Below are 14426 nucleotides of genomic sequence, written 5' to 3'. Positions count from 1 at the left end.
GAGAGAGAGAAAGAGGGCGAGAGTCCTGAGTGAAAGGGTTAGAAGAGTGCGAAAGGCTCTCAATCAATCAATCAATCAAAGACATTTATAGAGCGCTCTACTTACCCGGAGGGTCTCAAGGCGCTAGGGGGGGGGGGGGGTGCTGCTACTGCTCGAACAGCCAGGTCTTGAGCTTCTTCCTGAAGGAGAGGTGGTCTTGGGTCAGGCGCAGGTCGGGAGGGAGGGAGTTCCAGGTCTTGGCGGCCAGGTAGGAGAAGGACCTTCCTCCTGTTGTCGTTCTTCGGATGCGGGGGACGGCGGCGAGGGCGTGACTGGCTGATCGGAGGTGGCGTTTGGGAGCGTAGAAGTTGATGCGGTTGTTGAGGTAGCTCGGGCCTTGATCGTGTAGGGCTTTGTGTGCGTGGGTGAGGAGACGGAAGGTGATTCTTTTGTTGACGGGGAGCCAGTGCAGGTCTCTCAGATGTCCGGAGATGTGGCTGTGTCGTGGGATGTCGAGGATGAGTCTGGCTGAGGTGTTCTGGATCCGCTGGAGTCTCTTCTGGAGCTTGGCGGTGGTTCCGGCGTAGAGGGCGTTGCCGTAGTCCAGTCGGCTGGTGACGAGGGCCTGGGTGACTGTCTTCCTGGTCTCGGTGGGGATCCACCGGAAGATCTTCCGTAGCATGCGCAGGATGTTGAAGCACGACGAGGAGACGGCGTTGACTTGTCTGGTCATGGAGAGGGAGGAGTCCAGGATGAAGCCCAGGTTGCGTGCGTGGTCTGTCGGTTTGGGTGCGGTGCCCAGGGCGGGGGGCCACCAGGAGTCGTCCCAGGCGGAGGGCGAGGTGCCCACGATGAGGACTTCCGTCTTGTCTGAGTTCAGTTTCAGGCGGCTGGTCGTCATCCACTCGGCTACGTCTTTCATCCCTTCGTGAAGGTTGGCTCTGGCGGCGGCGGCGGGGTCGTTGGTTAGGGAGAGGATCAGCTGGGTGTCGTCGTCGTTGGAGATGATGTTGAGGTTGTGTTGGCGTGCGATGGCCGCGAGGGGGCTCATGTAGATGTTGAAGAGGGTGGGGCTCATCGAGGATCCTTGAGGGACGCCGCAGATGACTTCGGTGGCCTCTGACATGTACGGTGGTAGCCGGACTCTCTGTGTTCTTCCGTCGAGGAAGGAGATGATCCATTCCAGTGCCTTCTCCTGGATTCCGACATTGCTGAGGCGCTGCACTAGGGTGCGGTGGCAGACAGTGTCGAATGCCGCGGAGAGGTCTAGGAGGATGAGGGCCGCTGTTTCTCCGTTGTCCATCAGGGCTCGGATGTCATCGGTGGCAGCGATGAGGGCGGTCTCGGTGCTGTGGTTGGCTCGGAAGCCAGACTGTGAGGGGTCGAGGGATCCATTTGTCTCGAGGAAGGCAGCCAGCTGTTTGTTGACGGTCTTCTCGATGACTTTGGCTGGAAACGGGAGGAGCGAGATGGGGCGGTAATTCTTGAGTTCGGTGGGGTCCGCTGTTGGTTTCTTTAGTAGAGCGCTGAGTTCGGCGTGCTTCCAGCTTTCCGGGAAGGTGGCGGTGTCGAAGGAGGTGTTGATGATGTCCCGCAGGTGGGGTGCGATGACCGCGTCGGCCTTGTTGAAGATGTGGTGAGGGCAGGGGTCGGTCGGAGATCCGGAGTGGATGGAGTTCATCATGCGGACGGTGTCTTCGGTGCTGATCGGAGTCCAGGCACAGAGGGTGGTGGTGGGGGGCGTTGGTGCGGTCGTGGCGTGCGTCGGTTGAGTGCTGAAGCTGTTGTGTATGTCCGCGATCTTGTTGTGGACGTAGGAGGCGAGGGAGTTGCAGAGGTCTTGCGATGGGGTGATGTCGTTGTTTCCGGCGTTGGGGTTGGAGAGCTCTTTCACGATGTTGAAGAGTTCCTTGCAGTTGTGTGCGTTGTTGTCCAGCCGGTCCTTGAATGCAGTTTTCTTGGTGGCGCGGATCAGTTGGTGGTGCTTCCGGGTGGCAAGCTTGAGGGTGGTCATGTTGTCCGGTGTTGGTTCCCTTCTCCAGACTTTCTCGAGGGCTCGGCAGTTCTTCTTGGAGCTCTTGAGTTCGTCGGTGAACCATGACGCCTTCTTGCTGCCGGGTCTGCTGGGCGGGGTCCTCAGTGGGGCGAGTTCGTCCGCGCAGTTGCTGATCCACTTCGTGAGGTTGTCGGCGGCCTGGCTGGGGTTCGCTGAGCTGGCGGGAGGGTGCTTGCTCAGGGAAGCGGAGAGCTGGTCGGCTGTGATCTTGTTCCAGCTTCTTCGGGCAACCTGTTGCTGGTGGTGGTGGATCGTCGTTCTTCTGAAGGTGAAGTGAACGCAGCTGTGGTCCGTCCAGTGGAGTCCTGTGGCGTGGCTGAAGGCGATGTCTTTGCTGGATGAGAAGACGGCGTCGAGTGTGTGTCCGGCGAGGTGGGTGGGGGTGGACACCAGCTGCTTGAGTCCGAGGTTGGCGAGGTTGTCGAGCAGGGTGATGGTGTTGCGGTCGTTGTTGTTCTCCAGGTGGAAGTTGATGTCCCCCAGGAGGATGTAGTCAGCGGAGGGGAGGGCATGCGGGCTGACGAAGTCGGCGATGTCCTCGCTGAATTGTGTGCGTGGTCCCGGGGGTCGGTAGATCAGGGTGCCTCTGAGGGTGGTCTTCGGGTCGGTGTGGATCTGGAAGTGTAGGTGTTCGGCGGTAGTCAGGGTGTCGTCGGTGTTGGTCGTGATGTGGATGGTGTCCCTGTGGATGAGGGCGATGCCTCCTCCCATCTGGTTGGCGGTGCGGTCCCTCCGGGTGATCTTGTAGCCCTCTGGGATGGCGATGGCGATGTCGGGCGCTGAGGAGTCGTTCATCCAGGTTTCCGTGAGGAAGGCAACGTCAGGAGCTGTGGTGTCGAGGAGGTTCCAGAGTTCGATGGCGTGTCTGTGGACGGAGCGGGTGTTGAGCAGGATGCACTTGAGGTGGTTGCTGCTGGTGTTCGGCTTGGCGGGTGCTGGTGCGGGGCAGGTCCGAATGCAGGTGAACTTGCAGGCGTGGCAGCTGAAGGGTCCGTGGGTGCGTCTCGGGGTTGCTCGGTAGCATCCCGGGACTCGGCCGGTGTTGATCGCGTTGAGGGTGGCGGCGGTGTACGTCCGGCGGGTGGGCTGGTGTCTGCGGGGTCCAGGGGTCCTGGCACTGGACGCGGTCCAGGCGCGGACGGGCGCAGACGGGCTTACCTTTGGCGCACCTTCAGCGCTCAGTCGGTGCTCCCGCTGCGCGCGTCCGCTGCGCGGTCGCTTCGGGGTCGTCATAAGAGGGGAGCCGGGAGGGAGGGTCTGCGGGGAGGCGGGGAGCGCGGGAACCAATCGGCGGCTGGGGGGGCGGCGTCTCGTGGGAACCGGCGGGAAGCCTGAGGGCTCGGCGGCGGCCCTGTGGCGGCTGGGGCGTCGCTGGGCGGCCCTGAGGCGGCTGGGACATCGCTGGGCGGCCCTGTGGCGGCTGGGGCGTCGCTGGGCGGCCCTGTGGCGGCTGGGGCGTCGCTGGGCGGCCCTGTGGCGGCTGGGGCGTCGCTGGGCGGCCCTGTGGCGGCTGGGGCGTTGCTGGATGGTCCTGTGGCGGCTGGGGCGTCGCTGGGCGGCCCTGTGGCGGCTGGGGCGTCGCTGGGCAGCTCTGAGGCGGCTGGGGCGTCGCTGGGCAGCTCTGAGGCGGCTGGGGCGTCGCTGGGCGGCCCTATCCGGCGGCTGGGGCGTCGCTGGGCGGCCCTGTGCCGGCTGGGGCGTCGCTGGGGCGTCGCTGGGCGGCCCTGTGGCGGCTGGGGCGTCGCTGGAACAGGCGGGAGGTGTGGATGCGACCAGGCCGAGGGCACAGTGGTCACAGAGGACGTGGAAGGTGTCTCGAGGAGCAGGAACCAGGTCCACAAAGACCTTGAAGGGTTAGAGGACAGGTCCAGGTAAGTCAGGGCCTGGGCACCTGCTTAATCACCATCATTGAATTGAAACATACTTTTAAATTGCTATTCAGTTCACCTCCTTGTATTATATTGTATAGGTTAATACAAACAATTGCAACATGTGTAAAAAAATATTTGGTTGACTTAAGATTTACAACTTAAGATATTCCTCCTAATATCAAAATCATGTTAGTCATCTTAGTCCCAGTATGAGCAGAAGTCATCTAGTTTTGTTGGCAAGCAGTTAGCATAACAAAGGTGTATCTCCTATTTAATAAAAAAAAATCACATTATCCACAGACCAATTCAGTATGAGATTTCAAATATTATCTTAATTCGGAGTTATTATTTTCAAGACTTTGAAAACATACTACGCTTAGATACAGTTAGATTTTTCACATGGCCAGAAGATCTGTATTGTAAATTGATTTCTAGCAAAAAGTTCCTTATCTTAGTAATCATAAGCTGTTCCCTATCATGTGGCTGAACTTATCATCTTAGCAGTACATAGTGAAGTTACGTTCTCCTCTTTTCCACTTACTGAGGGCAAAGCTCAAGAACCGGCTTTGCATCTTTTTAAGAGTAAAGGGTATGGAAAGTTCAGCCCAAAATGCCAAAACCTGGGCATGGGGACTAAGTCTCAGGACTGTACACAACATCTTTCCTTCTTTGGTCCATACTTTTCTAATGATGTTCTGTGACCATCTCCAAACACTAACTTCATATAGCAGTTGAGACTAAATTTAGCTTCATATGCGCTAACCATAAGAATGACATTCTAATTAATCAATTACGGTGTCGTATTTAATCAATATTTACAGTGTTACTCCCAATCAAACCTTTCATTATCAATTTTCGTGAGAAAGGTATAAGTGGATAGTACCTCAGGAGTTTAGTGAAGGTTTACAGGAAAAGACCATTTGTACTTTCTCTAAAAACACTACTTTTGTCAAGTCAAAAGAACTTTATTCGAATGTTCATAGTAACATCCATAAAAGCACATTTCAATAAAATTACAATTAATACATATAGTTCATATATTACTAGGAATCGCATAAAGTAGAAATTCACAGACAGAATATACAGTTTTATTCATCTGCCCATTTTACCTTGTACCACGGAAATTATACCTAAAACCAATTCTCAAACAGCTGAATTTTGCACAAATTCGACCAGCACTTTATTATCTCCAACTACTAAGTAGTGATAGTACTTTGTTTGTATGTAGCTTTTTAAAACTTGCAATCAAATTCAGGAAAAGTATGGAGGGATAACTGTGTTGTTGCCGAGAGTTTTATTTTTAATTAGTTATATTTAAAAACTTTTTTAACTGTATATTCTGTCTGTGAATTTCTACTTTATGTGATTCCTAGTAATATATGAACTATATGTATTAATTGTAATTTTATTGAAATGTGCTTTTGTGGATGTTACTATGAACATTCAAATAAAGTTCTTTTGACTTGACTTGACACTACTTTTGTCCGTTTATAATTGACAGTGCATGTATTAAAGTTGACATACTTCTCTAGTGAAGCAAACTTTTTGTGTATTACCTGAGGAGTCTTATCTAACAGGAGTGTGTCATCTCCATATCAGGCCTGAGGATGCTTTCATTAAAGCCGCCTTACAAATGTTCTATTTATTCATTAGTTAATTAATTTGTAGTTCATGATGTTAACTGGCAAGTTACCTAGTTTGAAGTGATATGAACCTAGGTAACATAGTAGGTCTATGATAAACATGTAGTAAAAGGTTAGTGTGAGGAAGAAAGCACAGTTGGAGACCTTTGTCGGTCTGGACTCTTTCAAAGCGTTTGCTGTCAAAATCCTCTTTCAACCCGAACCATATATTCAAGTACAAGAAGATCATATTACTTAACAGGGCTCTAATTAAATAGAGCAGTTGTCAATAAAATCAAGTTTGGATATTTAAGAGCAGAATATGGGTTGATTACCCAGCTTTGCATGCTGATTCATCTATTAATTTAACTGAAAGAACAAAGCAAAATGGTGTTCCAAGGTGGATGTAATCGGCCTAAATCCTATAAACGTCAAATTACCACTGTAATGTAATGTAATGTAATGTATGTGGTCTTGTAAAGCGCATTGCTGCCCTGAGGCGTCGTGGCGCTGTAGACCGCTGGGGAACCCGTCCTGGCTATCCCTGTGAGATGGTCCCTACTGGGTATCTCCAAGGTGAAACCAGGCATCCCCGGCGACTGTGGGGAGCCGTTGTAGAGATGAGGCAAGCTAATGCCCAGAGTTGCCGAGTGTGATCCCTGGTTAGAGTACTAGGTTATAATGAAGGGGTTCTGCCCACATCACCCTCCCATACCGGAGCAGGGGTCATCAAAAAGATGAGAAGGTAGAAAAAATGGTATAAAGGGATAAATTTCACATTTATTAGTTGGATCCAAGAAAAATTTAATTATCTTGTTCTTTACACCTTAATGTAAACAAATCTAAATAAACAAAATGTATATGGACATATAAACGTATCACAAGAACAAGTGGCACACAGAATTAATCCAAGGAAGAACAGATCACAAAATATACATATATACAACATTTATATACAACATATACAATATATAAACAACGACGTACCCTAAGAGAGGTAATTGAAACCTATCTCAAAATATATACACTCCCACTTATGAGTGATATAGATGTGAAAGAAAATCCTATTGGCGCCTGAGAAAAGAATTCTCTCACAAAACTGGCTAAATACAAGGCGCAAGGAGTTGAAACAAATGCAAATAATGATAGGGGGACTCCTTCTACACAAAAGTGTCGACTCAGTTGCGGTCGCATTTCCGCCAGTAGACTCTTTATGGCTTCATCAGGACAGGGGTACTTGCAGACAAACTATCAATAAACACGCCACTCCCACCAGGGGAGGGCAAAAAGGAAGGAATCCTCTTAAAATAATGCCCAGGGCCCTTAAGGGCAATCACAAGCGTGCAGGGTCCACTTGTTCAAATAAATGGGGAGATAAAACGCGTGGAATGTGTTACGTGGCACAAGAAAGCAGGGCGGCGAAATTACGCTCCTAAAGCTCCTTAAAAAGGAGTCGCACTGGCTCAAAAAACGGCATCAACAGTCCACAGGCAACCAACTCTCAAGTTCGGTTAGAGTAGGCACCGAGGCGAGAATTATCGAGTCCGCTGACCCTGGTCCACGACCCTGCCGTGTCGGGAATTGAACCCTGGTCCCGGGCCGTTCTCTGCTTCCGGGTCTGCTGCCTCTAACCAGTGAGCCACACCACTCCACTACCACTAACCTGTAGATCTTAATTTTGTTTCTGGAACGATTCGGAACCCACCTATCTCTCTCACATCCAAGACTGTGCTTGATACTGGCTGTGAAGAGACATAAAGGTGATGGGGCACACAACAGAGAACCGCAACCTGAGTGGTAATTCCCTGAGCAAGGGTGGGAACCAGAGCTGTATGGGAGTGAGGGCATGCTACAAGCCATGACAAGTCCCATCTTGCATATCCAAAGTAATCACTTTAGCTTCAATGCATGCTTGATTCTAAGGTTTCATTGGTAAATGCTGTTACTGGAGAGGCCTGTAGCATGATCAACATGAAGTTTCAGGACTCTCCCACATTACCTGTATTTATATTACAGTTAAGCTCCATAACCCCTATATTTTACGTCCATTGTAATTTTTGGATCACATTTTTGAGTTCATGCTTGAAACTGAACCAAGTTGCAGCTAGACTAGCTTTATGTGTTCCACCATATCATAATGCATCTATTAAAGGGTTAAATGATATCAGCGGCGATCAAATCATTAATGTTAGTTGTGTTGTTTTCAGAGTGTATACAGATAATGAAGGGTGTTGCTATAACAGGTACTGTCAGTAGTTATCCATATTTGCAGTAATTGTAGCAGTGAACTTCTCAGTGGCTGCCAGTTCCAACCTTTCTCAGCTAATACATGTCCTTCAGATTCAAGAGCCTGCAGAGCTAGTTTGTGAACTACAAGAGTGTAAATTGGAGAAAAAGTAGCTCACACAATTAGGTTAAATTCATAATTCAAAAGTTGAGTTTGCAAACCAGTTCGCAAACTTAATGGTCCCTATATACATAAGTTTTGCCATAATTGTTTCCTAATTTCCTCTCAATCTGCTGAACAGATTTACTCCAAACCGATCCTTGAATGGAAGGTGGATCAAAGAGTATAATCTGGTTAAAGCTTTGTGCTAATCATGATTTCTTTTATTTTTAATTTTTTTTAAAGGTGCCCAGTTGTTGATAAAATCCCTCCCAAAAGGAGAGAAGGACTCTGAAACCTCCAACATTTATGTCGTTGGAGCTTCCACTAGACGCCTGCTGGTGGGAGCAGAGGCTGCAGGGTTTGTGAAAGAATGCCATGACCACACCATGAGAGCTTTTACTTACTCCAGGAGAAAAGAATTCAAAGACTTTGCAGGTAAGTGACACCTAATATAAGATACGTGTTCTGAACATGTTGGGTATAAGGTAGCTGCTTGGAAGCTTCTTCCTTGTGTGGTTCTCTGATGTATTCTCAAATCAGAAATAGCCTATGTTTCTTTACTTTTTCCTAACATCTCAGTAGATGTTTTCATTCCATTCAAATTTCTGCGTTGTTGACAAATTTGTAAGTCATCCTAATAAAGCGGTGCTAACTGCTGAGCATTCAATTCACATTGATGTGATTTTGAGATTTGAGGCTTTGACTTCGCATGTGTGGACCCGAAGTATTGATTGCCAAGATCTACATGTAATATTCCAGTTTGAGAATTGACTGTAATTTGCAACTATTCATTTTCATACAAGAATCAATTTTTGGCTAATTCTATAACAAAACCAAGCACTTTGGTGACCTTTTAAAGTAGCATTATTACCCAGTTAGTGCTGGTACTAATCAATTTGAGAGAAGCATTATGGCACTTTTCAGTGCATAAAATATCAGATAACACTTCAGTAAGAAAATGGATTACTATTTTGGGTAGGTGACTACCCACCTCAAGGTATAATCACTACCCTTATCAGGGTTAACCCTCAAAGTCACTATATTAAACTGAGCCCTACCTCCTGGTAGCTATGGCACACAGCAGATAGGCTTAGCTTAGGGTAATGTGTAAAGTATTTATGCCGTACAAAAACAGTTATAAAATCGAAATGCAAAACAATAAAAATGGTAAACTAAATTAGAAAAGTAGAGTAAAATTTAAAAAGCAAAATGACTCCAAAAATCCTATAATGGAAACCAGAGATATGATTTTTTAAAGTTTTAAGTAGGAATAGCGCCAAGAAGCATAAATGCAAACGATTGTCAATGGTTGCAGCAGACAAGGGCCTAGGCTCAATTTGACACTTCAAGCGATAGAGCGTGGGTCGGAAACACTAGCCAGGTTATTCTTGGTCAAAGATTTACCTTCTGACTTTAGTCCTTTATGTCCCAGTCCTCCACAGGATTACACTTCTAAAGCCTTACAGGTCTACAGGATAGGCACTTAAAAACTGACAGGGTATCAAAGGCCAATATTGCCACTAGTCAGCCGGACATTTGCAGGAAAAGGCCTCTTGTAGCATGTAGTGCCCCTGCAGTTTTAACAGGCAGCCAGTTATATGACCCTAGAGTCCATTGTTGTGTCCTAGGTAAAAGAGAGAGCAGGCCCAGTGCTTCAGGGCTCTTTTCTGGTCCCATTCAATAGGTTCAGTCCTCTTATGATCATTCTTAGGTCCAGCAGTGTTCTGAAGTGGCAGCCGGGGGTGCCATATTTATGTCTGGAAAGAGCTAGTGGGTGGGCATGCCATGCTGGGCGTGTCCAGGCCAACCAGAGGTCAATCCTAGTCTGGTTGGGCATGACTCCTGGCCGTGCCTAAGCCAATCCCGAGACAACCCTACCCACTCTGGGCATTTTCAAGATGTCACTGATGTCTTTGACCACAGTAAACTCGGACTGTGAGGGCTGGGTCTGTGTGTCTCTGGGGATGTACTGTGGTAATCCTGTCCACATCTAACACCAAAATCTAGTTTTTTGCAGTCTTTCTACTCAATTCAATTCAATTCAAATTCCTTTATTCGATTAATCGTGTTGATAATCATAAAAAGTACATCATATAATTAAATACATCATCCTATAAAAACACATTATTATTATTACATTATTACATTACAAGTTAAAAAAGTTATAAAAAAAAGAAAGGAATACTCTTTGGTTCATTAGCAGGCTTAATACAGGTGATCAAAGAAAATTCAGCTAGGCATCACTTCAATGGCTTTACGAATTGTTAAGCAAGATTTCAAAAACATAGCTACATTCTTTGCCATGTATTGTGTTTCTAGCAGTTGTAGTGCTAGAAGTGCCGGGCGACAGGTCCTCAACCCCATCTGGCGCAACAGTGGTATAACCCAGCGTTTACGCGGTTCGACATAATAATGACAAAAGAATACCACATGCATAGTCGCTTGAGGGGATACCTTATCGCATGGACATTTAACTAATTCGTGTGACCAATTTAACGTGTTTGGGAAGGTGACCAGTCGAAAAAACAAGTTAAAATGGAACCTAATTAATAGGTATTTTTCATAATTAGATAAATAGAATGTAAGATAAGGCTGTATACCCGGAGACACTTGGGCCATCAAAATATGAGCTTTTGATTGCTTGGATATTTCGCCTGACAAACGCAATTCCCTTAGATGGTTGAGACATTGATGTTTCAGGGCTTTCCTGCTTATCTCTTTGATGGGTGATGGCTCGATGACATACTGTGTGAAGTCCAGGTCTTTCAGGAAGTTGGTCACATACACCAGCCATGGGATGTTTTTCCAAGAAGTCAAATCTAGACATTCTAAAATCAGGGAGCGTGTAAGATGGCATTGAGGTTTAGTCCAGATACGGTGCCATAGCAGTATTGGTTGACATTTGATGTAATCTGCCAGATAGTCAATCCCAAGCTCGATATGGCAACCGTAGGTGGGGGCACTCTGTGGGAGTGCCAGCAAATATTTAGCAAAGCCATTTTGAATTTTTTGCAAATCCGCCGTATTTACATAGCCCCATACACCGGCTCCGTATGTGGGGATGCTCTGGCATTTAGCTTGATGGATTTTAAGCAGAACAGGTGGGGAGGGTTTGCCCGTTTTTCTAGAAAATGAAACAAGGGCAGATGTTGCTCGCTGGTAAAGCAGTTTCCTGGTTACCAACGCCCTTTTCCAAGTTAACTGATCATCAATTAGAATACCCAAGTAGGGGTATTCTCTGACACGTTCCAATTTGGACTGCTCAATGTAAAGATTTTTGGAACTTTTTACCTTAGGCCCTATTTGCATGACGAAGGTCTTGGTCTTGTTCACTTTTAGCCCAAGTGAGAGCATGAAATTACAATATTTATCCAACTGTTTTTGGAGCTGTACTAAGGTCCTTGCAAAAATTACAGAATCGTCAGCGTAGAGTAATGCTGGAATAGGGCGATGGTTGATGGTAGGTAAGTCCTGGCTCCCTTCTAACATGGCTGTTTCCAGGCCGTTGGTGTAAAGGTTAAACAGGAAGGGAGCCAGGACACAGCCCTGTCTAACTCCACGAGTTATTGGAAAGGAGGATGTTAATTCTCCACCCACACCATATCTCACGCATGCCGATGCATCCGAGTAAAGCTCGCGTAGGAATTTGATGAGGGGAGGATCAACACCCAGCTCCTCCAAGATGAGCCACAGCTTGGCGTGGATTACACAGTCAAACGCCGCGCTGAGGTCGACGTAGACCATAAATAAGTTGCCCTGTTTTGCTCCCACATACTTTCCTACTAAAAGTGTCAGGTTTAGGGCCTGTTCAACTGTACCCAGTCCCTCCCGGAATCCATACTGGAGGTCTGTGATGATGTTATTTTCTGCCGCCCAGTCCTGGAGGCGGTCCAGGGTTAGGCGACCTGCGACTTTCCCCAGTGAATCCAGGAGGGAGATGGGCCTGTAGCAGGCGGGGTTGTTTCTTTCCCCCTTTTTAAAGATTGGGATCAGTATGGAGGAGGACCAGGAGTCCAAAAGGCCAGTATTTAAAACTGCCACCATTAGCTGGGTAACAATTGGGGACCATAAATCAATGTTAGAGACAAATATATCAAGTGGGGCCCCATCTGGGCCGGGAGCCTTTCCGGTTTTTGAGGAGGATAGTGCACTAATGACCTCCCCATGTGTAAAATGAAGGTCTATGGGGTAAACCCCTTTTTTAGAGGACGTGGTTGTTAAGTTGGGCAGGACGGCGGTTTTCGGGTGGGAGTCACTGAAGATTTTAGAAAAGTGGGTCACCCACTCGTCCGCGGTCACTGCTACGTCCAGATGTTGATGGGTGTTTACCTCCAGTAGGAAAGGTGATTTAACTACCTGCCAGAATTGTGAGCTGTCCTTACTGTAGCAGCTTTCATGTAATTGGGCCCACAACTTGTTCTTATGTTCTCTTTTACAGCTATTTTGGGCTTGTTTGTACTCGGATCTTAGTTTGGCTACTTTAATTTTGTCTCTAGTTGGTTTATGTAGTTCTTTTTTTAAAGTGGTTAGAGCTTTCCGACAGGCCGTGTTGAACCATCTTGGCTCAGGTTGGTTACCTAATTTGTGGATTTGAAATAATTCATTCTGGATGACTTTCAGGATTTCCCCGAAACTAGAAATAATTTGCTCAGGGGGAGAATCCTCCTCAAGGCAAACATTTATCCAAGGGAGTGCCTTGGATATGACCTTTCTCGTTGTTACTAGGGGATCTATCCTTGACCATTTCACGGAATAACCGTTAGTTCTATCCATGCTCAGTGTTTTTTGGGTCAATAAGCTCTTCTTGTTAATAAGGGGAACCTTCGTGGATAACTTAAGGACAATACTGTTGGGGAAATGATCACCAAAGATTTCTGATCCTGTAGAGAACTGAGAGAGAGTACCCTTTAAGGAATAAGAACAGAGTATAAAATCTATAATGCTAAAACAACCCCTACCGTGAAAGGTAGGTTTAAACTCCACAGGATGGTTTGCAAGTTCATTGGCATACGTCAATTCTTGAGACATTAAGCTATCATTGAGGGAGTCTCCTACATGGGAGTGGATAAAATGTGTCAGCGGACAATCATTTTCATCTATGAGGCCACAGTTAGTTTTCTTATAATTTGGACACAGTTGGACATTAAAGTCCCCTCCCCATATTACGTTACACATAGCTGGTAAATGCTTAGTACGCTGTTCATTTATAAACAGAGAAATTGCAGACACAGTTTTTACACAATCTACTGGAGACAAATTGTTATAAAAATTAATGAGGCTATATGACGTACCATTTTTAAAAGTAACCAGTAGAATTTGATAGTTTAAGGTGGAACAGAGAATAGAGATTTCCTTTACTGCGAGGGTATTAGAAATGTATACTGCAAGGCCCCCCATAGGTCTGCCGTGTATTGATGGGCAAGCTGGAGAATGGAAAGTTTTGTAGCCCTGTATGTGCAGTGGGTCAATTGTCCAGGTCTCTTGTAGACAAATTATCTGATGTGTGGTTACAAATACCAACCATGGTTTCAGTAATATCTTTGTTCGAAGACCTGCTACGTTCCAGAATAGTATAGGTATTAGCAGGGTCGACAAGGTTTTATTAGTTAGCGCAGAGCTTCCTTTTTGGGATGGAATTTTTAAGGATAAACGATGATCTTTATTAAGAGAGCTGGGCAAAGTATCAACTCGACTGTCACGTGTAGTGGGGAAACAGGGCTGCATATCAGCACATTGTTGAGAGTGTACGTCCTCTGTCTCAGTTGTGACTACTAAAGTTGGTAGAGGTGCCATTATAGATAATAGAAAAGGAGATTGGGAAGAACTTGGTGGCGTTGATGTCGGTATACCATCTAGGGGTGAGTTCCTATCATCCAGAACGGTGACCGATGGTGGTCAATCCACCATCTCCAAGCAGTCAAACCTGTTGTATGTAGGAACACCCCTCCAATCGGGGAATGGCGTAGTGTCTCTACCTCCTTGACCTGTCCAGTTTGACCAGTCCGGATTTCTGTTCCAGCTTCCTACCTGGGTCCAGTTCCACTCAGGGCCTGGTGGCAGGGATTTGGCTGGAGGATAGAAAAAGGCTAGTCTTCTCGTACCAATTCCTTCTGGAGATGTTTGGGAGCCCCATGAGGAGATGTGTTCAACTGTTTGAGTGTCTTCAAAGTTTATTATTATACAATCTCCTGGGATCGTTTTTGGCTCCTTCCCAACCCAGGGGACTCTGCGGACTGAGACAACTCTATTATTAGCGTAGGGAGGAAGTGGCAGATTCATTAATAACCAGTGTAGTACCTTATTTTTTAGGGACCATCCAGGTTCATCAGAATTAATGTGCAGCGTTGGGACCCCAGTCATAATGATAACAAATGGAGTGGCTTCAGGGGGGAGGTGTGCAGAGCGAGCACCGTTACGTCTCGTGTTATAAGCTGCGTTTGTCTCGTGTTGTAAGCTGCATTTGTAGGTGCTGGTGTTTTAGCTGTGGTTGATGCAGAAGGTAGAATGGT

The 14426-nt window shown here is 46.9% G+C and overlaps 1 protein-coding gene across 1 annotated transcript in view; it reads left to right on the top strand.

Annotated features, from left to right (window-relative positions):
• The window catches only part of ANO10 (anoctamin 10), a 757832-nt gene that overhangs the window by 51692 nt on the left and 691714 nt on the right, over window positions 1–14426 (top strand). Inside the window, exon 3 of the mRNA XM_086951544.1 lies at window positions 8161–8352. Coding sequence (XP_086807670.1) covers window positions 8161–8352 — 192 coding nt within the window. The remainder of the gene's footprint in view (window positions 1–8160; window positions 8353–14426) is intronic.

This window comes from Lissotriton vulgaris, unplaced genomic scaffold (assembly GCF_964263255.1).
Source record: "Lissotriton vulgaris unplaced genomic scaffold, aLisVul1.2 SCAFFOLD_310, whole genome shotgun sequence".
Classification (NCBI taxonomy): Eukaryota; Metazoa; Chordata; class Amphibia; order Caudata; family Salamandridae; genus Lissotriton; species Lissotriton vulgaris.
This window is presented reverse-complemented; position numbering and strand designations above follow the sequence as displayed.